The sequence below is a fragment of the Exophiala xenobiotica genome (genome assembly GCF_000835505.1).
Source record: "Exophiala xenobiotica strain CBS 118157 unplaced genomic scaffold supercont1.6, whole genome shotgun sequence".
Taxonomy (NCBI): Eukaryota; Fungi; Ascomycota; class Eurotiomycetes; order Chaetothyriales; family Herpotrichiellaceae; genus Exophiala; species Exophiala xenobiotica.
In genome coordinates, this window is record NW_013562489.1 from 2131525 (window position 1) to 2155598 (window position 24074).

Genomic DNA, 24074 nt, shown 5'->3' on the forward strand with positions numbered 1-24074 from the left:
GCTAATCACGCCGCTTTGCCTCTCCACGATTCACATCCAAACCACCACCACAGAGACTGATGCGCCTACCTTCTGTCTTGTCTTCCGCGCGGCTTCATTTTCACGTAGACATTGAGCAAGTCCATATCCACACGAGGCACTTAGACATACTGGAGTCACTTACTGTCACAGGTAAGGAGCGCCTGAATGCCATCCCTCATTGATCTGTGCGTTGTGCATGCGACCTCGTTCACGATCAAAGCCACGCACATCCACGCCGCAGTCACAATCATCTCACGCCCTCTTTGGCAACTATCGTGTTGATGGAGAGTTCTTGTTGGGTGTTGGCGCCGAGTCGTGGCCATGGACCTCTGACCTTTCTGGTTCCTGCGCGCATTTTGTTCGAAGGATTAGGCTGATATGCTAATCATGCTTTCATTGTTCAGACACAAGTTTGCCTTCACTTTTCACGCGCCTCATATCGACCACAGCACAATAATCTCGGCGTCTCCAAGAGTCGGGCGTTTCTGTTTTCTCCTAGTTAACCCTCTTCAAGATGGACCGACGAGAAGTCCTATCGAAAGGCTCTGCGCTGCAGAAGGCCATTGCCGCGAAAGAGCCCTCAGAAAACATCATGACCGTATTACGCGACCTCAAAGCGAATGTCAGGCCCACGGAAGAATTGTTAAGAGCTACGGGAATTGGCAAGATCGTGAATAAAGTCAAAGGCGTTCCCAACCTGGACCCGCAAGTCGCACAACTGGCCTCCGAGATAATAAGCAGATGGAGACATGTGGTTAACGAGCAAAAGCTGGCAAGCGGCACTTCCACACCAACCGGCGTCCGAACAAATGGCACAAGTTCTCCAGCTCCCAAGGCAGCGACACCCACCCCGAAAGCGGCCAGCCCAGGTGTTGCACCGGACAAGCGGAATTGGAAGGCCGACAAGATCCGTCGCGACGAGATTACGAGCGATCCTGCACGGAACAACTGCATTTGCCTCATCTACGACGGTCTCTGTCTAGGTTCCGAGCTGCCGGTGAAGCAAATCCTCGAGCTAGCCCAGCAAGTCGAATCTGCCGCGCTCAACCTGCCCGAGGCCAAGGGCTCGTCTAGTTCGCCTGTGTACAAGGACAAGGTCCGCTCGCTGTACCAGAATCTCAAGAACAAATCGAATCCGGGCCTCAGGAAGCGCATTTTGATCGGCGAGGTCACAGCAGCCCGATTCGTCACCATGACCCACGAGGAGATGAAGTCAAAGCAGCAGCGGGAGGAGGATATGAAGATTGCGAAGGAAAACATGGACAAGGCGATGGTCGCGCAGGAGGAGAAGAGCGTCAGTACGAGTCTAGAGTGCGGCAAGTGTCACCAGAAGAAGGTCAGTTACTCGCAGGCGCAGACGAGGAGTGCCGATGAACCGATGACAACGTTTTGCGAGTGTATGAACTGTGGCAATAGGTGGAAGTTCTCTTAGGAGATCGAACTTGGCTCGCGCTTGCTCTGATATTCGCTGGGATACCTCGGCCTGCTTCGCTGCTTGTGACGGAATGGTACTTGGTTCTCCGGCTGGGCTGGGCTGGCTTCACTCGACTTGTGGGAATGCGCGAAACAGACAAGATGTACACAGCACTCTCCTTGGGCCACTTCGGCAGGCTCGTTGCGTTGGAGGGCATGGTATGGCTTGATATCGTGCTGAAATAACAGGCTTGGCCTTGATGTCGCATGTGCGTTTTGGAGGCACAGTTCCTTGGCCCGTCGCTACTCACCTTCCAATGGCGTGGACATTTAAGTACGCTGAAATGTCTGTTATGGAGCTGTGGACCGCCCCTACTACTGGGGTTGAGGTCGGAAAAGGGTCAAAGTCAGAGAGATTCCTACGAGAGTAGATGGAGCTGCTATGGGGGTTATTGTTACCTTGGAACTATCGGGTGGCATTACAGGTTAGCTCTCGTGGTTGAGGAGTTGTTCTGCTGTCACGTACCTAGATAAGATGGGCAGAAAGCTAAGAGGACGTCCTCAACAGCTTTACCCATCAACAGCGGGAAGGCAGCAACCACCACGTCTACTAGCAACACTACTACGTATGGCACTCTCGCCTCGGACGAACTGGCACGGTCAGCCTTGGGCGGCTTGTCCCCATTATATAATGCCCCCATACCTTCACCGGCCTTTCCGTAGATGCTACCATTCCCCATAGTCGGTGCGCCTATCAACGTTGCAACCCTACGATGAAATGACTCACGAGCTTTGAATACTTAGGTAGGTAGGTGAGGCTGCTGAGGCTAGTCCGAACTAACCTTGGGAGTCTTAAGCCTGTATGAAGATCGATCTCATCGACAGTCGTAACCCTTTCCATGTCGGAGGAATCTGAGCATATGTTGCGCAAATACAAGCGGACGATTTACCACGAAGAGGAATACTCTCTGGGCAATACCAACTACGTAACAATCAGAGCCACACCTACTTACCGCTACTCCGACCAACATGACTCTGAAGCTTCGCGAGCTTTCACCGTCTGTCTCAGCAGTCTCGGCTCTCATCCCTACAATCGCACGGGTTCATCTCGCAGCATGGCTGACCAACACACTATACCGAACGATCTACTATGGCCCGCCGTCCAGCCATGCTGCTATCATCGAAGCTAACCGGCAGCGACACATGCAGAACTTTACCTCGAATCCAAACGCTCGGTTTGTGGTGATCTTGGACGACACCATTGGCAATGACGGGAATCCAGATCACCCTGCGGCAAGCCAACTCATTGCATGGGCAAAGTACGACATATTCGCGACTCCTGATGCGGCGGAGTCACGACAAGACACAGGAAAGCGCACTTGGCCTCCCTACACGAACGTCGCGCTGGTGAATCATTTCTGGGACATGTTGGTCATTTCCCGCCAACAAAACAGCAAAGCGATCGGAGCTCACATCAGTGTCGACCTGCTCGCCACAGATCCAGTTCATCACCGTCGCGGAGCAGGTCGCATGCTGATGCAATATATCGCCAAGAAGGCTGATGAAATGGGCCTGCCTGCTACGGTTGAAGGTAGCCCCGAGGGCATAAAGCTTTACAGATCTGTAGGATTTGAGCCAGTGAATGAATTCTGGGTTGACCTGCTACGGTTCGAAGGTGGTGAGGATAAAGGTGAAGAGTGGACGGAGGACCAGGGCAGGACACTCGGACAAGGCCCAGGTTGGTATAAGCAGGTTGCGATGGTTCGACAGCCTGCGAGACTAGAATGATATACCGAATCGCTGAGCGATTAACTCATATTCTGCTGGACCTGGGCTAACCGGTGCCATCACGCCAAAGGGTCTTTTACTCGCATCAGTACGACGTTGCTATCAATATGCCTAGAGCCCTTCGTAGACGATTATTCCTCTCCGGATATGACCGCAGAGCTCGCATGAAGTGGCGGGCATAGAGCTCCCCACGATTGGCTCCCTAGAGAATTCTGGTCCAGATTATACCAGTCATCATCAGTGCTCGTAAGATGGTGACTCAGAAGCAGCAAGCGTCCCGGCAACGATGATGTGGAGGATCTGCATTATCAGCTTATTTCGGGCAACACGCAGCCGTTTTTGTTGAACTACAGTATCACCTCGTTCCGCGACCTTTTTCCTCCTGGGTGCCCTGTGTTCTGAAGCAAGTCCTATATCTGGATAATTGGCAATCATCTCGAAGCATAGGTAGGAGAGATTTGTCACACAGCTACGTCCAAAGGGACGAAAATCCCCAAGACCAGTTCCCGCGAATGAAAAAATGCGGTGAGAGGAAGAATTCAGAATCCATTCACACACAATGGACGAAACTCAACCTCTTCTCCCCGAAATCATCACCAACCAGCAACCGAAACACCACGACAAACATGTCGTCGACTTCGATCCCGCCGGCGACAGCGAGAACCCTCAAGACTGGCCCCAAGCCTACAAATGGGGCATCGTCGCCTTACTCGCCTTCATGGCCTTCACAGTGTGCGTTCCCCTCCCAGCCACCTTTGCATACCATATACTCCGTCACCTCCTCAAACACCCATACATACCCCTCCATACCTGGTGTCTAACACTTCCTAGAACATTCACATGTATATCCGTGGTCCCCGTCGCCAACAGGATCGTCACCGACCTTTCCGGCGGCCACTCCAGCAAATCCGCGAGCGTGTTGCTCGTCACGATCTGGGAACTTGGCGAGGCGGGCGGTCCCCTCTTGATCGCACCACTGTCCGAACTCTTCGGGCGCTATCCTGTCATGAACGCGGCCAACATTGGCTTCATATCCGCAACGGTCCTGGCCGCCCTGTGCCAGAGCACCCCTCTGTTCATCGCCGCACGTGCCCTGACCGGTCTGGCCGTCGCGTCCAACGTGCTCAACCCGGCCATCGTGGGCGACATGTTCATCTCGGAACAGCGCGGCTCGGCCATGAGCGCCATCATGCTCGCGCCGCTCATCGGAGGGGCCATCGGTCCGGCCATCAGCGGCGCCATCGCCCAGTCTCTCGGCTGGCGCCAGGTCGTGTGGATGAGCGTCATCCTGGCTTCCATCTGCGAGGTCCTGTTCCTCACCTGCTTCCGCGAGACGTACAAGGTGCCCATCCTCCGACGGAAAGCCGCGAAATTGCGACAGGAAACCGGCAACATGTCACTCCGCACGGCGTTCGACATCGACGACGATGGCAAGTCGAGTTCGAAAACGACCAAAAGGAAAACGCGATCAAAAACACAATTCTGGGAATCCATCATGCGGCCCATCGTCGTCTTCGCCGACTCGAGCGTGCTCCAGGCCCTCGCGCTGTACGGCAGCCTGACCTTCTCGTACTTCTACATGATGAGCACGACCTTGCCAGATATATTGCAGGGCATATACCACCTCTCACCGGCGCTGACAGGCTCGTCATTTATTGTCTTCAGTACGTCCTTCCTCCTCCTCCTCCTCCTCCACTCCATTCAATGGAAACCACTCCGTAGGTCCCATGGCTAACCCGTCCATAGGTATCGGCTCCGCCATCAGCGTCGTGATCTGCAACCTCCTCCTCGACCGGATCTACATCCGCCTCCGCGACTCACCGCACAACAAGAAGGCCAGCGGGGGCACCGAACAACCCGAACACCGCCTCCCGCTCGTGATCGTCGGCGCCTTCACCATGCCGTTCGTGGTGGCCTGCTACGGCTGGATCCCGGCCCTACAACTCCCGCTGCCCGTGTTGCTGGTCTGTGTCGGCGCGCTGGGCACGACGCTCTTGCTCGGCTTCTTGCCGCTGATGGCGTACGTGGTCGACGCGTTTCAGTTGTACTCGGCCTCGGCCATGACCGCCGTCATTGTCATGAGATGCCTGATCGCCACCTTCTTGCCGCTGGTCTCGGAACCTCTGGTGCGCACGCTCGGCTGGGGTTGGGGCTTCACCGTGCTGGCGGGCGTGAGTCTGTGTTGTGCGCCGATCCCCGTGTTGGTCTTCAGGTACGGCTCGAAATGGCGGCAGCGGTCGAAATATACGCGTCAAGAGTAGCGTCACGGTTCACCACAGCGTTATCGATAGACCCGCGGGAGAATCGCCTTTGGAAGATAAAGATAAGGAACATCGGGACCATCGTGGACCGATTTGGCAGGCCGGGATCACCCTTGCCAATTTCATGCGGTGTTGGATAAACAAACGTTCGACAGGGATATAGAGAACCGGGCTAGATGTGCACCGGGATATGTGGTGGATGCGACCGCAAAAGATCTAGATCATTGGATTTTAGAGCTTAATGGTATATACAATGATATGTAAGACTGAGCGCGAATGAAAAAAAGAAGGAATACGGTTACAGAAGCTCGAGTTTTCAGACATCATGGACATTGCAGACCTATAGTGAAGACATTACGTACCGGTCTACAACCCCAGACGACAGAGCGTGTCCCGCTATGGTTTTGATTTTCAACCACCTTCCTTTATGCGACGTCAAAATGAAAAGAATGGGTCCAAGAATAAAGGCAAAAGGTGCACGGCGTGATACATATTCCAATCTCTAACCTCCAACACACCACCTCAAGCTTTCAAGTACTACCAGAAGGTGTCATCAATTCTCGTACGAGGAAGAGCAAGAGCCGGAGCAGGTGCCCTTGTACGAGATTTGGCCGTAGCCGGCGCCAGCGACGCCACCGAGGCCGTTGGTCTGCCAGCAGATGTGGTAGTCGCCGCCGCAGGATGCAGCATCGTCACACCAGATGGTGGCCGTGCACTTGTCGTTGTTGTCGCAGAGAGCCAAGCACTCAGCAAGGGAGTCGACCGCGGCACCCGAGTCTTTTTGGAAGAAGGTAGGGTTGGTGGAGGTGTCGGCGTGGACAGCGCAGTTCACGGAGAACTCGCAGCCGCAGGAGCCACCGCCGGAGACGTCCTTGCCGTTGGATGCTGGGCAGGAAGCAGCAGCAGCCGCGCTGGTGGTGGTAGTAGTGGTGGTGGTGGTTGTGGTGGGCTTGCCTGAGGTGGGCGCAGCGGTGGTGCTGGCCTCGCTGGAGGTCCAGTCGAGCCAGGTGGGGTCGACGCTGGTGGTGGTGGCCTTAGTAGTCGTGGTGGTGGTGGTCCAGTCGAGCCAGGTTGGATCAACGCTGGTGGTCGTGGTCTTCTTAGTTGTGGTGGTCGTGTCCCAGTCCGCCCAGGTAGGGTCAACCCAGGTGGTGGTGGTGGCCTTCTTGGCAGGGGTGGTAGTGGTCTTCTTGGTAGTTGTGGTGGTCCAGTCGCCCCAGGTTGGGTCGGCAGAGCTGGCGGTGGTGGTGCTCGTCCAGTCAGCCCAGGTTGGGTCAACAGAGCTGGAGGCGGTGGAAGACGACCAGTCACCCCATGTTGGATCTGCGACCCAGTACCAGTCGCCAGTGATGGTCTCGGTGACGACCTTGCAGACCGGCTCGGCGAGAACAGTGGTTGCCAGAACGGCAGAGGCCAAGACGGCGCTGGTGTATTTGACCATGATGTCTGATTAGAGTGGTTGTTTGGTTCAAAGAGTGACTAGAGCTCGACGCGAGAACTCTGGAGGAACCGACTTGGTGGTGTAAAGAACGTGAGGACACAAAGGTCGATTGCGATTGGAAACAGTAACAGTCTTTCGGGACAGAGGGAAGGAAGAGGCAGGAGAGGAGAGATATAGTGTCGTGTTATTTATGGTCATAGCTGCCAATTTCCTGTATACAGCGGAAAAGGTTAACTCACCTGATGGGGGCTAGACAGCTGCTTGACATCTGTGGTCCCGTTCTTTTTCTGGTCCAGAAAAGTCCCACTCACGTCACCGTGGTCCAATTCGAGGGCGCGAAGAAACAAACGTGGTAGGACGTTGGACTGGAGTAAATTGCTTTGGGGACATGTTCGCATCCTTGGGGTCGATACCCCCCTGACTACCAAGACGAGTCTGCCGGTGGCTGACTATGAGAGGCTGACTAGAAGACGATTCCGCCCCAAAGAGGCATTTAGCGGGAATGGCACCCTAGCTGAGATTGCCGTAGTAGTCGCAGCATCGGACTTGCATGCCTGTGGCGGTTCGACGGAGACTCGGCAAAAGCCTCTTAGGTGCCTCTTGGTTCTGTGTCTTAAAGCCACGGGTGCTACGGAGTACTGGCGCAGTAGTAGGAGAGTCGCGAGGCGCGTGGATAATGAGTTTTGGGATGTGATAGATGTGTCACGGACGGCAGGGCCTGTCGAAAAGCACGGATCGGCAAATTGACAGCGTGGTAGGCTTGTATTGCAGAAAGGAGAAGGATTGGATCCGAGACGACGAGTGGACTGTTCAGGGGGAAGTTGAGGGAGGTCACAGAGAGGATGATAGAGGTCAGTGAGAGGTCGGTGGAGGTGGAAGACCGGCGGGTGCCAAGCAACGCAATCTTACCTAGGTAATGTGGTGGATTTCTCTACATAAGTTAGTTACAAGAGATGTGGAAGAGATTCAGCCCGGCGTCCCGTAGTCTCCCTTCTCGTGTCCTCTTTTCTTGATTAAGCAACTCTTACCATGACACTGCCTGACTGGTCCATGATGCAAGCAGGTGGCAAGCAATTTCATTTTACCATCGCCATCGCCATCGCCATCACCATCACTCCGGTACCGACGAGTCTAGCCAGGCCTCTACAGTACCAGATCAGCGAGGTTGATCTCGCTTTGATCCCACGTGTTGGACCGAGGCTGGACGTTCTCAACGTTGTTGTTGGTAGTGGTCTCAGCAAGCTGAAGGATTTCGAATCCTCAAATACTTCCAGACTCCAGGGGACGATGCCTCATAATTGGATCCTCTTCTGCTTGGTAGTCCTTGGAAGCTCCCTCCGTGGACGCAGGCGGATTGGGCCTTTGCTTCGGCCGCCATCTTGTAACAATCCTCATTGAGTATGTCGGTGATGTAGCCGCGATGCCACTTTCTGGCCAATTGGTACCCTACCCCTTGACTGATTAGGCGGGCTTCGGGGGCCAATCGTGTAGAAGACTGGTAAACAGCTCGTTGCCTTCGACGTGCCCTTCCTGTTGAGCAGAGATCTCTCAGCGCTCTTCATCATGTCGTAGTGTGCCGTGAGTGTATGAAAATTGTGCGACACGGGCTCGACGGCCACTCTCGTCGAAATCAATGTCATCGACATCTCAGCCGCTTCTCGCCTGTGACACTCGGCTCCGCCTTTTTCACATGCCTGCTCCTCCTCCACCACCGACCACACTCCGCATTTTTCATGTAAACAACAATGCGGTCCAGCCATATCCGATATAGCCAAGCATAGTTATTTCCTCTTGTATGTGAATCCTACCTTTCATTCATACCTGCCGAGCTCCTCGAGGTCATGCTCCGCCGCAAGCCCACCGCCCTCACCATAACCTCCGAAGACATCGCTTCGTTTGAAGAACAACTGTCCCGCAAAGTTGCGTACGCACGATACTTGAAGACTGGAGAAGATCCCGAGGGCCTCTTCCGCAGTGGAAGTGGTCGCCAACCAGGGGAGCAAGAGACGCAGATGGACATGCATATCACGGGTGAACAGCGGGATGCCAGCAGTGTCGCTGGCGCGGGCCCAGGCGCAATTGATCCGAACGACGAGTTGAAGCCGCTGCCGGGTGACAAGGCCCGGATCGTGAGGAGTCGGGAGGATCGAATCATGGGGGCCGGGAGTGGTGCGAGATGAACAAACGAATTGGCCGTTGGGAAAGGCAAACCGAACAAGGCCATAACTCGCCATCTATTGAATGATATGTCATCTACGCCTGCATACCGGCGAGGCCAGGCTACAAGCCGTACCATCTGGCTCGATTTTGGTCCGATAAGACGACTGGTATGGCCAACATGCCGCTGGGAGCTTGACACTGCATGAAATGGGTGAAGCATGAGAGTTTGCAATGAGTCGAGGGCAACGTGTAAAAGCTGGGCAAGATAGAGTGCAGGAGAAGCAAACGACTGGGACGCTTCCGAGAGCGAGCATGTTCAGGGTCTTCATTTGATGCTGCTCCATTTGAGAGTCAAATATGCACAGGCACGCAGTACGATATCCACTCAATTGCAGTAGATCGTGAGCAGGTAGGACTCGACAGCAGCATCATTGATGAATTCTATGCAGTCGCCCTATGATCCTGAATCAATATTGATACAAGTTGAGCAACTTCATTCCTGTTTGTCCTCCTCCACCCGTGGCTGCTTCGAATCCGTTCCGTCACCACTTGTCGATTGCTGCCCCTGTCCCTCTTCGGTTATCGTCTCCATTCTGTCCGCACTTTGTGGTTCTTGCTCTTCACGCGCTCTCCGCTCTCTTTCCAGTCGGTTCTGTTCTTCTTCCATACTCATGCGCAGGGCCATTGCAAGCTCTGGGTCTGCCGCTGGGTCCACACCGAACTCGAAGCCACCACCCCCACTAGCGCCGCCGGTTTCGACACCTTCCATACCACTTCCCCCAGCGCCTGCGTCTCCACCCATGTTGACAATGGGTGTCGTAATGAGGCTGTCGCTAAGTAGGCCGGGTCCAGGAGGAATCACAGCGAGATAGTTTCCTTCACCGGCAGGACCGCCAACAGCTTCTATGAATTTCTCCAATATTGATTTTGTGTTGGACTCGATCGCATCACCGAAGGCCACAAAGTCCACAGAAACATTGTTCTTCTTGCATTTCTTCGCCAGCTTCACCAGCTCTTTCTCGGTATCGTTCTTGTCTCCAAACTTCTGATCCAGCTCACTGCAGATCAGGACCACGACTCGTTGACGCTGGCTCTTGTTGGCTCTGTGTTTGAGGGCTAGCATCGCCACACTGATTGCTGTTCCTAATCTTATGTGTCCCTTGATCTTCGTCTCGTGTAGACCCGCCAGGATGGCACCAAAGTTCGTAGTGGGAGTGTTCAGGATGGTAGGGCCGGTTCCTGCCATGGACATTAGTCCGACAGCGGACTCCGGATTTGATGATGTCTTCGCATTGAAGATGAGTGAGGCAGCTTCGGATTGTGCAGAAAATCGGTTCGGTCTGGCGTCAAGTAAGCAGATGCGCATGTTCACAATGTCTGAGACCATACAAATAGTCGCCGTTCCGGCTCGCCTCACTGTTGTCCACCACGATCATCGTAGCCTCGAGCACCATGACGGCGGTGTTGAGCTGTGATGGTTGAACGAAGGAGGCGCTGACTTGACACTAAGACCGAAGATGTGAATGTTGGGTTGGATAAGTACGTCCAGTTGCGAAATCACTGAAGAGCGATAAAGCGTAGCAAAGAGTCTTTGATCAATCAAATGAGCAGGTACTGGAGATGATCGCGGAAGGCCACTGGGGCAAGGCCTCCAAACACGTCAATAGCCTTGCAGCCTTGGCGGCCCAGGAACGAGGCTGCACTACGGATTCGACCTACTTCAACATTTTGGTACTTACCTGGTATGTCCAAGGACAAGGACAGTCTCGCAGCAAGCGAACGGGACGATTTGTGAATGGCCTTTCACGCACCACGCTTATCACGAGATATGATACTGCCTTGAAGTCCAATTACCCGACCGCATCGCGGTCCTCCTCTCCATCACCATGTAAGCCGGCTCCAGTATCCTCCTCGTGCGCCAGCATTGGCAGAACAAGACCTAACACTTTCATCTCGTAGGCCCGTCTTCGCTCTCATGGTCATATCCAAAGCCGGCTCCCTGATCTACCACCGTACCTTTCCGACCTCTGCTCCTGGGGGCGCAACAAACTCCACACAACCCCAGCAGACCGTGGGCACATTGGGTCTCCCTGGGACCAGCACGCTGACCACGAACGACTACCTCGTACTCGCCGGCACATTCCACGGCGTCCACGCCATCACGCGATCTCTCACACCGAAGCTACCGGTCACATCCTCCGCGAGCTCGACCGGGCGGACCTGGACATATCCCGACCCGACTGCCGCTCCGTCTGGCATTGAATCACTCGAGTCCTCGTTCTTTCGATTGACAGTGTTCCAGACACTCACGGGAACGAAATTCCTCCTGTTCACGGACCCGAGCATGCCAAATACGGATGTTCTCATGAAGGGCATTTACGATCGATACGCAGACTTTGTGTGCAAGAATCCCTTCTGGCAGATGGAAATGCCCATACGTATTGATGCTTGGGAGCGGAGTCTGGCGCAATGGTTGACGCGGCGGTGATAAGACCATCTCACACAAGAAACCTCAGATGATTTAGAAAACACCAACATCAGTGCCCAGCTGAATCCCGAGGCCGCTTTGCCTTATAATTCGAGGGCAGCCAGGGAAGGATGCCCCGGCCACCATCCCCGGACCGGTGGCTGCCTGCTTCTACGGAATGTCTCGATGAGCAGAATCTCTCCCACATCAGGGGCCATGTCACCAACGTCCAATAGCACATGGCACCCGCAAGCAAGGTGCGGCGATTCGTACACCTCAGATATCCGCGAAAAGGCCTCGCAGCACAACCCCATTTTCAACACCAGCACGAGCGCGAGATATTGCAAATTGCCCTCGCCATTGCAAGCCGTTGCCATGGAAAACAAGCAGACCGACACACCAGTCGCAGTCATCCGATCATCCTCATCAAAATGTGTGACATCCATAAACTCTTCCACATCCACTCACCCTTGCCCACTATATCGCACGAGACGCGCTACGACGGCAAACCGGTTCACAAGTGTCGCAGTGAGACGTACTCTCTCTCACAAACACCACACACAAGGTGCCCTGCCGCAATGGACGCCGATCATTCTGCATATCGAACAGCAGAAGTCTAATTCCCACACGTCTCAACGCGAGAAAACCGGCCCTCCAGTTACAAACGTTGCGATCCTGGAGCCTACAGAGTCCAGAATATGAAGACCAATCAATTGACATGGAATTTGGTAGGCGAATCGTGTCGATCTGCTCAACACGATTTCCAATCCCGATCGCCCTTGTATCAAAGGCAAAGATATACCAATGATGTGGCCACCCCTCCGGCGTATCGCCGTCGCCGCCATGGCGCCGCGCCACCAGTAGCGTGCTGTCTTTCATAGATTGTACAAGTTCCAATGTTTTTTCCTTCAAAAATCCCAATTGTACGGAGTACTTCCAACACAATTACTTATCTTTGTACCAATCGTACACCAGTACTTATAGCTATCGCCACGCCAAAGCGAAGCGACGCATTGCCACCAGAGCCGCCTCTCTTGTCGAAGACTATGTTACTCTATTTCTTGAGAATACACAGGGAAGCAAAATAGAGTATAGATCATTCATATTTCCGTCTCAATAATACTGGCTCATGGAATTTTGGGTACTGCTACTCCTTTCACTTTCCGTCTCTTTCCTGGGTATCGGTATCGGTGTCGGTATCAAGTTGTGCACTCTCACTTTCATTATCTGCAGACAAGCACGCTTCTCTTTTCATTTGCCCTTTTCGCCCGGATCGTAGAACATCATAACCCATTTCTGTCAAAGTCCCAAAATCACGTCGTATCTCGTCCCGTCGTAGCCCTCGCGGTTGAGCATGCCCAGCATGCTTTGCTAGTATTTTTTTTCGTTTAGCTTGATTACAGCTTATAGCCCTCGTCAATGCTGCTCATAGTCCCACCTCCTCTTCAACCCGCCCGTATCCATGACATTAGCGACACTCTGTTGCCACTGCCGCGACGTTACAAACATGCCTCCACCGACACCTGAAGTCGGATATGCAGTCGAGGACGATGAAGGAAGTTGTGTCCTGTGCCCGGCCACGGGTGAGGACAGATCGGGGAACGATTGCGAGTGTGCCGAGAAATATTGAGGTTGTTGAGGGTAACCCTGCGTGTTTACTCCGTATGTCGGCGAGTTGGTCGACGTAAAGCTGGCTTGTAGATTTTGCATATTCCCTGGTGGAGAGGAGCCGCTACCACCGAACATCGAAGGCGGAGGTGCGAGCTGAGAGGATGGGATGGCGAAGGCTGTATCGAATTGGTCAATGATTGGGGTCGGGTTCCATTGAATGTCGGGTGCTGATGTTGGCTGGTGGTAATACCCGCCTGCTGACGTCGGCATACCGGGATATTGTGTCTGTTCGAGCTCAAAAGTTTGTGGGTAGATGGGAGTCTGAGGTTTCGAGTCGCTGGAATAGGAGGACACTGGAGGAGTGGCTAAGTAGTTCGTGGGACCGCGCATCTGGTTCATATGTGGAGGAAAGTAGTTCGGTTGAGGTTGTTGAAGGTCAGCCGTGACTAGTTGGTGTGCTGACTGTTGCTGCTGCTGCTGCGGCTGTTGCTGTTGCTGTTGCCTTTCGGAGGACGTCTGGGACATTGGAGATGGGCGGGATTGATCGGATGGTGAGCCAAGCGGAAAAGACTCCTTCAGTTCGAAAGGCTTGGTGACATCTGCCGAGAAAGCTGCTCGAAGAGAATTGATCTGAGCCTCCGTTTCTGGCATGGGCCAAGCCGCGACACATCGCTCGAGTATGCGCATGTGACGGACAAAATAGTCTTTTGCTTCCGAATTGAACTCTGGGTCGGGCGAGGAAAGAGCGACGAGGTGTAGCATGATACACGTTAAGATGGCGTAGATGGTGAAATTGATGCCCCTCTGCATACAGAGTAGTCCGGTGAGATCGTATTGGGCTAGGACTGCTTCCTGGATGCGGCAAAGGACCTTTGCAGACCTATAGCAAGTAGTCATGTGGTGTCGCCATTGACTGTCGGCCCCGAAAGACTCAGAAGCTTTCAACTGTGGCCGATGCAGCATGACGATTGCAAGGTGATAGTGGGAATGCATGTTCCCTACGAAATGCGAGGCCAGAGACGGTACACCTCCATTCTGCGGTAATGTTATCTGCAGATCTTTGGGCAACTCATCTGGCCATTTCTTGAAGGCTGCATTGTGCGCCACGAACTCTTGGTCTAAGCCCCAGTCTTTCTTCTTCTTGAGCTTTATCGAGACATCGGTGATGAGACGAATGTTGCGAACATTGCGGACGAAATAGGCAAACTGTCTGCATATTGCTTTTTCGAAATCGTCGATGTCCGAACAGGGAGGATTAATGCTGGTATCAACGGAAGTCGGATCAACGCCCAGGTCGGTACGACCTAACAAGGTCAGTCAGCTGGTACATGGTATGGATTGCTTAAAACGTACCCTGTGGGCCTCCGACCATCGTCTCGCAGATGAGAAGAGTCTGCCATAGTCGAGTCTTAGTCAGGCATTCGACCGGGTCCGAACCGCAGTCTTCTCCAGCTGAATGAGTCTCATGATGTTCATCTAATTCGAGATCCTTTGCCATCGTGACTGCTGTTTTGCACGTCATCCACGATCGGTAGTAATATCCGCGTTTCGGCGCGCTTTCACGAGCTTTGAGAAGCAGCAATAAGGCTTGTATAGTGCTGATTCGTGGACTGTCCAAGAAGCATGCCTCGTGCTCTGCCACTTATAAGCATCGATCTGATCACGCTGGAGGAGACTTACTGTTGGCAAGCGCCAGCCATTGAGCACCTTGAGCGGGGTCGTCCGAAAGACGACCAGCATTGGCGAAAATGGCCTCGAGGACCAAAGGAGACAGGGAGGCTCGGTCATAACGCCATTGGTCGTAGAACTGCCGTCTATTGAGGACGGGTACATATGGATGAACGTCTCTAAAAAAGGTCTGAAAGGCTTGAGAGGCCTCCTCGTCTGATGGCATTAGTGCCGGAGGGATCCGAATCTGCGAACCAGCATCGGTACGGAAAGCCGCAGCGATTTTCGATTCTGGCTCGGGCTCTTGAACTGGAGCTTCGGATTCATTACCTTGGCTTTTCTCTGACCGCAGGTAAGGCGCAATGCCGTTTTCGCCAATCTTCAACTCACCAAGATACTCTATGAGTTCTCCTGCGGTCATCTGGTCTATCGGCGAAGAATCAGAGCGTTCTTGTCTATGCGCTTCCGAGTCGGTCTGGAAAGGCGCGTAAGTCTGTCCGCCGGTCTGATATGGGTCGTTCAAAGGCCCCGGGAACTGCTGTGGGCTCGGATAGAAATTGCCATAGGACTTTCCAGTCATGTCGTAGGATGATTTCGGATAGTTGGCAACATATGCATCATAAGAAAAGGCGCCAGCCTGACTCGGCTGAAACGACTGCTCTGGAGCAGCATAATGTTGCGTTTGCTGTACTGGCGGCGCTGGAGGTGGGATGTAAGGTTGCGATTCGATGCTCTGCTCAGCGACATTCTCAGGTGCCATGTCCCCTGCGTCTCCTTCCAAGCCTCCTGTTGGAGGCACACAGTGTAACTTAAGGCGAACACAGGCGGCGCAAGGCCACGTGTTGGTGGTGGCAGAATCACATTTGATCTTGCGGCGGCGGCATCCTTCGCATGCACGCATGACCTTGAGGCGCTTGTGCCGATTGTGTTCATCGACAAAGACATAGTTCTTGGGACCTGGCGGAGGGGCGGGAGTCGTCGAGTAGCCTTGCATGGTGCAATACCATTCGTGTCGGATGACACCACATTGGGTAAGTGCAGAGGCGGCGATAGCTCGATCCAGATCAATGCCCGTTGTCGAGGAGGGGCGGGGTTCCTCCAGTCAACGTTATCGTATATGAACTGTTGATCTACCCAGTGTGCGGATCGCTGACTGTCGATGGATTTAATGGTGCTGAATCTTCGGGCGACCAGATCTTACGATAGTAGCGACTATGATGGGGGGTTTGAAAGATCGGGTTGTCAGTGATGGCGAAGATGCTTTCCGCGTGGCGCAATCTCAAACTCGAACCTCGGCATGCGGAAAAATAATGTGGTCCTCAGAAGCAGCGGTCAGAATGGAGATAGCAGACGACGGCACATTAATGCTGCGTCAAACAATGGTAACGAAGTCGTCAAACACGAAAGATCCAAGATGTTTCGAAGAGAGTAGCGACAGCCCCGCGATTGCCCAGTAGAGATAGAGGAAAGAAGTGGGTGCAGGTGGTGTATGACAGGAGATCCTTCCGCTTATGCGAGAGAAGGGGGCCACAGAACGCCGGGAAAATGTTCGTGCTCGGGTCCTCGCAGTATGGTGCCTTGATGCCTCTTATCCTTGATCATCTGCACGTCATGGAGGTCGAGTACTGTACGCGCCAACAAAGTCGATTGTGTGTCGGCTGGGGCAGATTGTTGTGTCTCGCTAAAACGTCAGCGAGTGATTAAAATTCGAAGACGGGAAATCAGGAGGAGGAGGCTCGAGCTGTCTGTGCAATGTGTGGTGGTGCGGCAAAGGTCTCAGGTGTCGCTGCCAATGTAACAGCTGCTCGACTTTGGTTTTGGTTTGGTGGACATGATACAAGGGTCGGCCAGGCACAACGGCAGATCGTTGGCTAGACCGCTGTCAGCACCCAATGCAACCTAAGAGGATCACCCGTTTAAAAACCTGTTGGCTCCTCCACCTCCAAGTGGACGCCAGGCATTCAAAGCTGGTTCCTGCGTGGCGAGCAAAAAACGTCCTTACAGCTCAGAGTAGTTGGTTCAATGCTACGACCGTCTCAACACGAAGGGCGGACAGATTTATGGCCTGGAAGTCTCCCAAGTCATTCTGCTGTATAGCCACGCATAGCATTGCTTAGGGTGGATTATCTCCCGCCGTATGGTGGTCAGACTAATAAGGAGTGCACGGTCGGCCGTTGGGAGTAGATCAGCGCTACAACGTCAAAGAGCGAGCCCCAATTCGTGATGCAGCGACTTGTGAGCAATGCTCTTCTGATGTCTTGCCATTCGACGAGTTGGAACACCTTTGCCACTTGAAAAATTCCTCTGCGCGTGCCAGGCATTTCTGCTGTGCATACGAGTAGAGGTGTCCGTGGCCGCAAATACTGTAAATAATGCGTATGGCCAGAGCTCCACGATGCGCCCAAGAAAGTCGCCGTCGGTCGTTTCGAAGGAAAAAGAAGCTTCCGTTGTACCTTATTCGGGCTTCGAGCTTCGATCTTCGCCGCTAGAACACCATGGCGGGACCCATTTCCGGGGGTGAAGGGCACAAGTCTGAAGCGGTCAAGGACCTGACCCAGTAGTTAGCAAACCTTGGACAAGCACGACGAGGGAGCTGGCGTCTTCAGTTTGCTTGATTGATTTGATTGGTAAATGAACAAATTTTACGTGAGCATCAAAGCACCAGTCAGTGCCTTGACTACAGGTCAAATATAGTGGACTGTGATCTGCCGCGATCGTGCAATTCGAGTCGGTCCGGTCGAGAACATACTGTGCTGCAGCGGGGGTCTTTCTGTGAAGATCACTCGAAAGACAAGGCCTAGGCTTGCCGAATGGCGTGCCTGACAGAAAGGAACTTCCCGTCGCAAGTGTACTCACCTCCTCCTTATCACAGTAGTGCACGAGGTTTCGGACAGGCGCGTCAAAGACTGTATCCCCACGATTGTGTGGAACTGTACAGTGTACACAGTAAGTGGGCGAAGTGGCTGTAAGCCAGACCAAATCCTCTTCCGAGGATCTCTTACTGGACATTGTCCAGAGGTACTTGAAGCCTAGGTACAAAATCCTGCAAACTTGGCAGAAGCGGTGGCTCATAGTACAATGAAAAGGGATTCCTTGCACGAACAGGATGCGTGCCTTGGAGAGCCTTTGGCGCTGGCAAGAATATTACAGTACGTACCGTGGTAGATCTTCATGGTCAATCTGGAGAAGGCAAGACGAGCTGCAGGCAAAGAAACAAAACGAGAAACACGTGCCAGCCTCAGCACACCGGATCACGTGCTAATCCCAATGTGTACAAGCGCTACCTAGGGATGGCTTCCCTGCTCGCCTGGTTCTCCGTAGTGCCTTGGTGCAAGTTGTTCTGATTGCTTATCAACTTTCCCTTCTCTTCGTAAAGTGAATACTACAATCAGTCTGCGGCTCCTGACACGCAACTCTAATCCAAGGTATTTTCTGTGACTTACCACATCCAACGCTATCCACCATGGAAGACGGCAAGAACGCCAATCCTCTCATCCTCAACCCCTCAGACCTACCTACTCGACGGCGGCGGGCGTCAGCGCGAGCCGATTTATCCAACGGCACGGTGACCTTTGCCTATCCGGCGCCCTCTTTCACGAATGACCCTTTCTTGCGATCCTCTAGTCCTTCTTCTTTGGAAGAGAGCGACAGTGATACAGAAAATGAACCCATTGACTCCCAGGAGATCTACGACCTCATCGCCACCATGTCGGATCCAGAACATCCCATAACCCTCGGATCTTTAGCCGTAGTATCTCTTCCCGATATTTCGATAAAACCTACGATTCCGAGTCGTCCCAGTTCAAACCTTCAAACCGTCACTGTCCTCGTCACCCCTACCATTCAGCACTGCAGTCTGGCAACCGTGATAGGCTTGGGAGTTAGGGTGCGATTAGAAGAATCATTGCCACCGAGGTTTAGGGTTGATGTTAGAATCAAGGAAGGGACACATTCGACCGCAGACGAAGTCAACAAACAATTGGCAGACAAGGAGCGAGTGGCCGCAGCATTGTGGAATCCCACGTTGCAGAGCTTCATCAAAAAAATGCTCGAAACTTGCGAATGAGGCAACATGGTTTAGGGCCCAAAAGGAATAAATTTTGCAATCGGCAATGATTGAGGAAATTCACCATTTTCGATCCGCATATGCTCTCAAACCAAGACTTGCGGAAGATCACACTGGTATCTTCTCTTCAAGGAACGCTTCGTGGCGCGAGATCTTGAGGTCAGAGCATGACTATGTACTTTACAAGCAAGCCGCAGTTCCACTGACCACGATTGGGAAGGCTTGCGGGGAGGACGAGGGGATACATGTCTCATGGCGTCTCATGCCAGGGATGAGCGGGAGGAGGTGGGAAATGGGTTGAGCAAGGTGGACCGAGGTACAGAGGAACAGAGGTTTCCATGTCTGTTATGCTGTTCATGGCTCTCAAAAATTGTTCGTGCTGAGGATGTGGGAATAGCATCAATGGTGGTGGTAGCAAAAACAACCAGGCATCAGAAGACCATTCAACGAACTAGGTACTTCCGAGATGATATATGGACGCAGTTGGATCGCACATTTAGCACGTGTAATTCATTCTGCGAGAGACAGCCAGAGAAACACCGGAAGTAAAATGATATCGGCATACCACTCGCAATCAATGGCAAAAAAAAGGAATTGCCATCAGGGAATTGAGCCCTACGTGGGCTGAACAGCTGTTAGTACATATGCCATTGTGAGGTGTACAGGAGAATATCTTACGGTCGAACCCACAGCCTTAAGATTGCTATCTCTCGTAAGAGTCTTACGCTCTACCGATTGAGCTAGCAGGGCAGCTTTGAATCTGTGTGCGATTTTTGATTAAAAATTGGCATCTTTCATACATGACCAAAATTTTTGGCAGCGGCTAGACCCGCCAGAGCAATTCCGCACGTGACCCCTACGAGGCTTGCTCTTGCAGACGAGATAACATTGTCATTTAGGTGGAGTATAGTGAGAGAGAAAGGATATGGCGAGACAAGGCTACTCAGCTGATGCTTTCGATCGATCACCATATTTCTGGACACGCGAGCTTCGGAAATGATGTTACATGGAGCCTACTGACGTAGGTTCATGGTCGACACATTCGTACGAGTATGCTGGAGACGAATGAAGACTTGACATCACACGTGCCAGTATATCTTCCCGGTACTTGTTACCGGCCAGGCCTGTGAACTTCCTGGCACGATTGATGACAGCCTCTCGTGTTTGACGCAGCCTCTTTGGCAGGCGTTCGAGGACAATCCATGATGCTCTTCAGTGATGATCGAAGCCAAGCCAAAGCCAAGCACACGCTCAGCATTTAGTACGAGTACCTACACAGTTATGGACAGAACTTCTTGGACTCATCCTGCTGACTGGAGCTTGGCAATACGTGGGCTGCTGATGCCTTTATCCCTTTGAAGTACCGACTACTGTGATACTCGTACCCTTACATTAGCTGGCGGTTGATGCTTGCCTCGTGCTTGGTAGCGGACAAGCTTTCGATGGGTTTCATCACGTGCAGTGCTTATCACATTAGGTGTCTTGGCGCTTGTCGCCGGTCGATCCGAGCAATGTCGTTAATTCACAGCCAATCAAGTGTGCACGTGGGTGGGTTCTTGACCGTCAATTTCAACCTCTGGAATTTTTTCCTTCCCACTAAAGAATGTATCCTCCACATCCTCATCGCCTCCCGCGCCTCTCAGCAGCGAAGTTTTCTTGCCGTTGCGAGACTACTTTCTGTCTCTGCATGCATAAGCGAGCACGCTTCAACTCATACAATCATGATCGCCATCATCAGGAATGGCACTGAGCCAAGAACGGTCGAAACAGCAGGTGCAGCCGGGATTACCCATGGTCCACGGGCGTGCTAGTGTCCTGCCCCAGAGGTCCTTGCGAAGGTGCGATGCTTTTTTGGCTGCCGAAGAGCTTCTTTCTCTTGGACAGTCCACCTCGTGTCCACACCTGGATTTCACTTTTTGATCTTTTGATCTCTGACGAGAAAAATTGTTCTTTCTACTCGTACTCTGTAAGACTCTACACTTTTCACTGCCCATCTTTCAGACACTTGATACTGTTCATCTTTTCAGTCTTCGAGACCTCTGCAATCCTTTCTACACCACTGTCGCGTGTTGAGGCTTCTTGCTGCGAGGTATCAACTTCTCACCAGGCTCGTCGGCACAATTCGCCTCCGCCACCAATCTCGACATCTCGCTACTGTTGGAGGCGCTGACGACTCTTCCCTCCACCCCTGGCGTCACCCGACGTTCCATCTCTAAGTCAGTATCTGCTGCCGAACGAGTTATATTATCTTCTCGGAGCCTTCGGCGATTGGTATCAGCTCCGAGTACCAACCAGCTTGGCACGCTCGACCCCGGTACGACACCCCTGCTGTCGCTTGCCGGCAAATCAACACGGACCTTTCGAACTCGTGGCTCTGTTCAAGCTTTCTCTGGCATGTCTTGAATGATCTTGTCATCAGCCACTGACTCCCATTGCTACTCTGACTGGACGCCTCGCCCCAGTTGGTTCGAACCTCAGATCCGCCTTCTCCGAATTATCAAGCTCTTTTAGGCTTTAGGGTGGCTGTTGCTTAGCCGGTCAACCGTCCTACCCCAGCATCATCCAATTGACGGCACGCCTTGGCTGGCGTCAAGATCGTTTCTTTTTTTTTCTGCAACCCTTGCGAGTGCCTTCTCTTGCGTAAAAAGGCTGCCTCCCGTCCTTCTGGGATAGGGTTACTCTTCGTCCATCTGCAGGTCAATTTTCTCCCTACAAATCGATACTCGAGACAAGCCTGATCACTATGGCATCCAACGGCAACGAAGGTGTCTTCGACTATGGCCCGAACGCTCCACATGGGCCCGATGTTACTGGCACACATCCCATCGGGATCGACTATAGCGACATCGACATGACACAAAACGAGAAGGAAGTCTTCAACTTCCTGTTGAAGCCCGACGACAGCTTCGACGAGAATGGTGTCTACTGGGCTGATCTCCCTATCGTGAAGCGCATCAAGTTCGTTTCAAAGGTCAACCGAACCGAAACCCGCAGAGAGTTCGGTGCCTTCTGGCAAATGTTCAAGAACGACCCCCTTTCTCCAGTTGGCTTCTACTTCCGCAATATGGTTCTGCCTGGTGCTGGTCTTGGTCTTGAAGGTTACGTCTTGTTTTCCATCGGCAACGTCAAGCCTCTCTTTCAGAAAGCATTCCCAGCATGTTGGAGCAAAACCCAGATCTGCAACGCGACTTGGATCTATGCAGTCGATTACCTGGAAATTTGTGGCATCATTGTCGGCCAGATCCTGGTTGGCATCATCGGTGACTGGCTCGGTCGTCGATGGGGTTTGATCCAAGATGCTACCATTATGTTTATCGGTCTCATCATGTTGACTGCATCATGGGGAGTTACCCAAAATGGTTGGGTTATCTGCTACGCTTGGTCACTCTTCTTCTACGGTATAGGCGTTGGAGGCGAATACCCTATGACTGCCACTTCCGGTATGGAGAACGCTGTTGGTTCCGGAAAGGTTTCGACCCGCGAGGACCGTCTCCACCGTGGCCGCAAAGTAACCAGCGCCTTCTTGATGCAAGGTTGGGGTCAATTCTTTAACCAGGTCATCCTCATCCTCCTTCTGCTCATCTTTCACCACGGCAGCGGAAACGCACCCTACTCCGAGATTGCTGCTCAATGGACCTACCGTGTCTCCTTCGCCATCCCGGCTGTCGGCACTTTGTGGCTGGTTTACTGGCGTACCTTCAAGGTCAAGGCCACTGCTAACAAGCAATTGAGACTCGCCAAGGCTAGGAGCAGCGTCACTGGCTACGACACCAAGGCTTTGGCATTGACGTTCCGTTACTTCGGTGGCCGTTTGCTGGCAACTGCTGGCACTTGGTACATGAATGATGTCTTCTTCTATGGCAACAAGCTGTTCCAGAGCGAATTCATCAAAGTCATCATGCCAACCAGTACATCCATCATGCCAGGCTGGCTCTACAACTTGATCAATGTCGGTGTCTCCCTCTGTGGCTACTACCTCGCCAGTTTCCTTATCGACAACAAACTGTACGGTCGCAAGCATATGCAATCCGTTGGTTTCCTGCTCGACTTCATCCTTTTCGTCGTTCCAGCCTTCAACTTCGACTATTACACCTCACCCGCGCACATCAAGTCATTCCAGGCCATGTATTTCTTGTCTTCCTTCTTCAATCAGTTTGGACCGAACTGTGTCACCTTCCTTGTCGCTGCTGAGGTGTATCCGGTTGCTGTCCGTGCCACAGCCCACGGTTTCTCCGCCGCGTGCGGCAAACTCGGTGCTCTGACGGCTGCTGTCCTCTACAACTACATCGACACCCAGACAAAGTTTTATGTCGTGCCATGGTTTGGCTTGGCAGGCGTGTTCTTGAGTGTTGTGTTCATGCCAGACACCACTGGCCTTGATCTCAAGGAGCAAGAACGCCGCTGGGCCTACATTCGTGCTGGACGCGAGCACGAATATCATGGTATCGCCATCCACCCCAAGCACTTGAGCTTGTGGGAGCGCATCCGCGGTGTTGGCAAGCATTACGACCCTGACCTTGATTACAAACAGAGAATTGAGGAGATGCGCGGCGAATGGGAGCTTCGCATGCAAGAGAAGGCTTCAGAGAAGGCCGAAATTCAGGATCTCGACGCGTTCGATGACGACCATCCTTCTGAAATCCATTCCTATTTCGCTCGTTCGACCAAGTCTCCTGATCTCCAAGGTGCCGAGAACGAGAAGATTCCCCCTATGGACAAGGCCAATGGCGGGTCAGAAAACATCTAGACGACGTGCGGTGTTTGTCTCGAGTGATGGCATGTTAAGAGTTGTTCGTGGATAAATACGCAATTTCAACGGCAGCTAATTAGACTTGGGGTCTTTCGGTACGAGTCTGCAGGCCATTGCGAGAAAAGCGACTGTTCTTATGTGAATCACAAAGGATTAGCTAGAAAGAGGCAAGTGAAATGGTTTTGACGGGGCATACATTCAATGAATCGAGCTGGCGAGCAGAAAATGGTATTGATGCAAGTGTTTCGATAAAGCCAGGCTATGTACCATGCACCATTGTTTTAGGTATTTGTTTCTCTCGTTAGAACTGATGATAACGGATATACATCTTCTAATAAACTCATACATCCGGATCCTGCTTGTGATGCCGATGCCGTTGTCGAGGCTGATACTGATACTTCCGACTCTGGGCTCCATGTATATAACGC

The 24074-nt window shown here is 52.7% G+C and overlaps 10 protein-coding genes and 1 non-coding gene across 11 annotated transcripts; 7 read left to right on the forward strand and 4 right to left on the reverse strand.

The window, feature by feature from the left end:
* Nucleotides 1-535: 535 nt before the first annotated feature.
* On the forward strand, nt 536-1453 carry PV05_10056 (transcription elongation factor S-II; the record flags this gene model as incomplete). The annotated part of the gene is made up of 1 exon (XM_013456454.1): nt 536-1453. One exon carries the CDS (start codon nt 536-538, stop codon nt 1451-1453), a length of 918 nt encoding a protein of 305 aa, XP_013311908.1.
* Nucleotides 1454-2463: 1010 nt separating this feature from the next.
* Nucleotides 2464-3222, forward strand: PV05_10057 (uncharacterized protein; the record flags this gene model as incomplete). The annotated part of the gene is made up of 1 exon (XM_013456455.1): nt 2464-3222. One exon carries the CDS (start codon nt 2464-2466, stop codon nt 3220-3222), a length of 759 nt encoding a protein of 252 aa, XP_013311909.1.
* Nucleotides 3223-3781: 559 nt separating this feature from the next.
* PV05_10058 (uncharacterized protein) lies at nt 3782-5483 on the forward strand (the record flags this gene model as incomplete). Its single annotated transcript, XM_013456456.1, has 3 exons — nt 3782-3954; nt 4054-4886; nt 4969-5483. 3 exons carry the CDS (start codon nt 3782-3784, stop codon nt 5481-5483), a joined length of 1521 nt encoding a protein of 506 aa, XP_013311910.1.
* On the reverse strand, nt 4940-7737 carry PV05_10059 (uncharacterized protein). Its single transcript, XM_013456457.1, has one exon. The coding sequence runs from the start codon at nt 6922-6924 to the stop codon at nt 6037-6039; it is 888 nt and encodes a 295-aa protein (XP_013311911.1). The 5' UTR covers nt 6925-7737; the 3' UTR covers nt 4940-6036.
* Nucleotides 7738-8471: 734 nt separating this feature from the next.
* Nucleotides 8472-9573, forward strand: PV05_10060 (uncharacterized protein). The gene has a single exon (XM_013456458.1). It carries the CDS (start codon nt 8766-8768, stop codon nt 9102-9104), a length of 339 nt encoding a protein of 112 aa, XP_013311912.1. The 5' UTR covers nt 8472-8765; the 3' UTR covers nt 9105-9573.
* Nucleotides 9301-10704, reverse strand: PV05_10061 (uncharacterized protein). The gene is made up of 2 exons (XM_013456459.1): nt 10474-10704; nt 9301-10424 (listed from the first exon to the last, which is right to left on the reverse strand). The coding sequence occupies exons 1-2, from the start codon at nt 10536-10538 to the stop codon at nt 9578-9580; spliced, it is 912 nt and encodes a 303-aa protein (XP_013311913.1). The 5' UTR covers nt 10539-10704; the 3' UTR covers nt 9301-9577.
* Nucleotides 10705-10832: 128 nt separating this feature from the next.
* Nucleotides 10833-12674, forward strand: PV05_10062 (uncharacterized protein). The gene is made up of 2 exons (XM_013456460.1): nt 10833-10972; nt 11044-12674. Coding segments are annotated over exons 1-2 (531 nt in total). The 5' UTR covers nt 10833-10970; the 3' UTR covers nt 11573-12674.
* PV05_10063 (uncharacterized protein) lies at nt 12563-16735 on the reverse strand. The gene is made up of 3 exons (XM_013456461.1): nt 14843-16735; nt 14516-14797; nt 12563-14466 (listed from the first exon to the last, which is right to left on the reverse strand). The coding sequence occupies exons 1-3, from the start codon at nt 15822-15824 to the stop codon at nt 12968-12970; spliced, it is 2763 nt and encodes a 920-aa protein (XP_013311915.1). The 5' UTR covers nt 15825-16735; the 3' UTR covers nt 12563-12967.
* A 1454-nt stretch (nt 16736-18189) lies between these two features.
* On the forward strand, nt 18190-19571 carry PV05_10064 (uncharacterized protein). Its single transcript, XM_013456462.1, has one exon. The coding sequence runs from the start codon at nt 18294-18296 to the stop codon at nt 18894-18896; it is 603 nt and encodes a 200-aa protein (XP_013311916.1). The 5' UTR covers nt 18190-18293; the 3' UTR covers nt 18897-19571.
* PV05_10065 lies at nt 19567-19646 on the reverse strand. The gene has a single exon. It is a non-coding gene; the product is annotated as a tRNA-Lys (tRNA).
* An 871-nt stretch (nt 19647-20517) lies between these two features.
* On the forward strand, nt 20518-23998 carry PV05_10066 (uncharacterized protein). Its single transcript, XM_013456463.1, has one exon. It carries the CDS (start codon nt 21640-21642, stop codon nt 23641-23643), a length of 2004 nt encoding a protein of 667 aa, XP_013311917.1. The 5' UTR covers nt 20518-21639; the 3' UTR covers nt 23644-23998.
* The last annotated feature ends 76 nt before the right edge of the window (nt 23999-24074 follow it).